The sequence below is a fragment of the Chelonoidis abingdonii genome, chromosome 26 (assembly GCF_003597395.2).
Source record: "Chelonoidis abingdonii isolate Lonesome George chromosome 26, CheloAbing_2.0, whole genome shotgun sequence".
Classification (NCBI taxonomy): Eukaryota; Metazoa; Chordata; order Testudines; family Testudinidae; genus Chelonoidis; species Chelonoidis abingdonii.
In genome coordinates this window covers 170,405-173,708 of record NC_133794.1, presented here as the reverse complement: position 1 = coordinate 173,708, position 3,304 = coordinate 170,405, and the positions used below count along the sequence as shown (strand labels likewise).

Below are 3,304 nucleotides of genomic sequence, written 5' to 3'. Positions count from 1 at the left end.
TTCATTAAATATGTAGACTAAATAATGAAATTAATAAACTTTCAAGCCGAACTTGTATTAATTCTAATGAACACTGCCATATTATGCAATATGCATTTTTGAACGTTTAGGGGGGGGGGGGGAGGTGAGGGATGCAAGGTGGAGGTTTTGCTTAGGGCACAAAGTATCCTTACATCAGCCCTGGCTGGGTGGGTCCACAGGCTACAATGCAGCAATTGCTTTGATGTGAGGCCGTGGGCTGCGATGGTGCCACAGCACGGAGCAGAGAGGCAACATCCCTCTATACTGTGCTGGGGGCATCCCGCTAGAGTCCTGGCTCAGCCCTGTGCCCCTCAACCCAGGGCTCCTCCACCCTGGAGCAGGGAGCCAGCATTCCCCCTCCCCAGCCAGGACCCTGCCTGCAGTGTGGGGGAGGAGCAGCGAGGAGTTAACAGGAGTCTGAGAAAAGCCGTGAAGAGGCTCCAGGGGCTGGAAGCGCCAGGCTAAGGAAACTAGATCTGGCTGGGAAGGTACCAAGAACAAGGAGGGCGTCTAGAGGGCTGCAAGGCAGGAAAACTAGAAGCAAAGGTGAACGTAGACAAGTCAACTCCCCAACTGTGAGGTGTATCTGAGGGGGAGGGGAGCCCTGGTGGGTGGGGGGCAGAGTCCTAGGAGCAGACGGGAGGGAGGGATGCCATCCAAGGCCACTCACTCGTGATGCCTTCGGCCAGGATGTTGGACATCTTGCAGCACGATGAGAGGATGCGCATGCTGGGGTGGTCCATGATCAGCACCTGGGGTAGCGAGAGGGGAGCTAGTCACTGCCCTGAACCCAGCCGCCCACCATCATCATCCACGGCACAGCCAAGGGAGCAGAGCGACTGCTAACGGCAGAGCCGACGGCTCCCGGCCCAGCCCTTCCACAGCAGAGCGGCAGGGCTGTTACCAAGCCTGCACTTGGCTGAGCTGACTGTGCTAAGAACTGTGTGAGGAGCTACAGGGAGAGTGGCTCCGAGCAGAGTGGCTGGTACGAGATGTAAGAGACGGAGACAAACCTGGAACACCCGGCCATTCGGAATGGTTCTACCCTCCTAGACTGGAGATCAGCCTCTTCGCCCAGGTGACAGGGTGAGTGGAAGAGGCAGGGACAGAACCCAGGAGTCCTAGCTCCCAGTCCCCTGCTCTGATCCACCAGATACCCGCTCCCCAGCCCTCAGACAGAACCAGGAGCAGGGCACGGAGAAATGGAACAAGGGGAGTCTCTGTGTTCCCCTGGGAAAGCCCTCTAGGCCATTGGCCCAACATCTCCACCACCCTCCTGCTGTGCCAAATGAACCCATTGCTCTGTGCAGCCCAGCATCCCGCTGCACCAGATCTGGCCACTGGGAAAGCTAGTCCCTCGTGCTCCCTCTGCCGCACCGGCCTAGCCCACTGCTCCACACACCCCAGCCCAGTCCACGCCGGGGGCTCAATAACCTGCCTGCCCAATGGTGCATACTGCCCCCATGCTTGGCGCTCTCCTCCTCCCACCCAGGCTGGCTCACTGGGCCCAGTGGTCTGATCCGGTGTGTGTGTGTGGGGGTGTATATGGGGCTAGCTGGGTCTGATCCAGCACAGCGGGAAGGCAGACATAGCCAAGCCTAGATAGGGATGGAAGATGGGCTAGATAGAGCAGGGAACTGATCCAGCCTGGAAAACCTCCGGTTCCTAATGAATCCCAAGAGGGTGGAGGGGCAGGAGCACGATATAGGGATACAGCATATCCCCAGGGGGACACCAGGTCAGCAGGCCCAGCCTGCTTACCTTCCATTCTCCTTCCTTCTTCACGCTGCGAATGACGCCGCTGAGGATCTCTGAGAGGGAAAGAGACAGGGATTAGTGGTGGGGCTCGGACAGGACGGCTGTGCCCTGAGCCAGGACCCACTGGCTGGTGGAAGGACCCCTCGGGGAAGTGGCTCAGAGGCTGCTTTCAGGCCAGCTAGCGATGTGCTCCTAGCAGAGGCCCCAGTCAGCGATTGTGGTGGGCTGGCAGGCTAGATGGGCCACAGGTCTGATCCCTCTTCCTTTCTGCCAGGCTGGATATGAGCGCAGCTGAACTAAGGATCTGGCCCCGTGCAGCAAGAGAACCAATTCTGTCCAGCACCTCTTGACTGGAGGGGATCCAGGGACCCTCTACTGTGTGTGGGGGACGACAACATGACAAAGACTTTGACTCCTGAGTCCTGCACATAGAACCCCTCCAAGGCATGTCCCGCTCAGGGAACTGCCGACCTGTCTCCTGGGCACCTTACATAGCCAAGATAAGCAATTAGATAGTCAGCTCTTCGGGCCAAGTACCATCTTTTTGTTGTACCCAGCACAATGGTACCCTGATCCATGACTGGTACTTCTGGGTGCTATCATAATACACCTAATAAATAATGTACAGCACCCAGCACAATGGGGTCCTGGCCCATGACTGGTGCTCCTGTGCACTATTCTAATACAGCCGTTTGTTTTGCCCCTATGAAGCACCGGATTCTGGCTGGTCCCGTAGGGCACGGTTCAGGGCGAGTAATGGTCGGCTGAAAGAAGTGTCACCTGCAGCCCCTAAGGCCGTTCTTTTTGGCAAAACCCCCTTCCTAAATTCTAATCCGATGTCAAAGCCAAGCTAGACTACTTTCCAAAGCAGCTGGGGCCATCGCATTGACCAGACCCCAGGCAGGCTGAACTGCATTCACCAGCTGGTTCCATCCTTTACTTGGGGTTGTGAGTCTCTCCGCACCTGAATCAGGTGAAGCAAGAAATGCAGACCTGGCTGCAGAATCAGGAGCTGTAACTCCCTGCCTGGGCCTGCTGGAGGACAACATGAGGGACGCCAGACAGACAGACAGGGCTGCTCCAGGAGAATCTGGGGCGGCTCCCAGCCTGTGCCAGTTTCGCTAGGCACCTGCTAACACAAACCTGTTCCCACCCCTCTTCTTGCCAGGGCATGGGGCGGGGCCTTCTCATCACATGATCTACAAGGGGCGGTGCTATCTGAGTTGCTCTGCTTCCAACCACAGGTAGAGCATCCCCAAGGCCTGAGACTCTAGAAAAGCGCTGGTCTCCTCTGCTCCAGCTCACAGCGAGCAGCATCTCCAGGCCCAGCTGGGGCCCCCTGGGAGTTCAAAAGCCAAGTCAAAGACACTCTTGTGTCTCTCTAATTGTGATGAACTGGGACTGTTCTTAATGTTTGCTCTGAATACTGCGTTGGTGCCTCAGTGTCCCCATGGCAGTTCTTAAGTATCTAGGTAGTGGGATAAGGGTGTGTGATTGCTACAGAGCGAAGGGCCAGTGCACCTAA

The 3,304-nt window shown here is 56.8% G+C and overlaps 1 protein-coding gene across 2 annotated transcripts in view; it reads right to left on the bottom strand.

Moving 5' to 3' along the window:
• The window catches only part of LOC116828942 (syntaxin-binding protein 2), a 51,232-nt gene that overhangs the window by 20,696 nt on the left and 27,232 nt on the right, over positions 1-3,304 (bottom strand). For both annotated transcript variants that reach the window (XM_032787477.2, XM_075061190.1), the window contains exons 2-3: positions 1,783-1,832; positions 692-773 (exon numbers count right to left, since the gene is read on the bottom strand). In XM_032787477.2, coding sequence (XP_032643368.1) covers positions 692-773; positions 1,783-1,832 — 132 coding nt within the window. The remainder of the gene's footprint in view (positions 1-691; positions 774-1,782; positions 1,833-3,304) is intronic.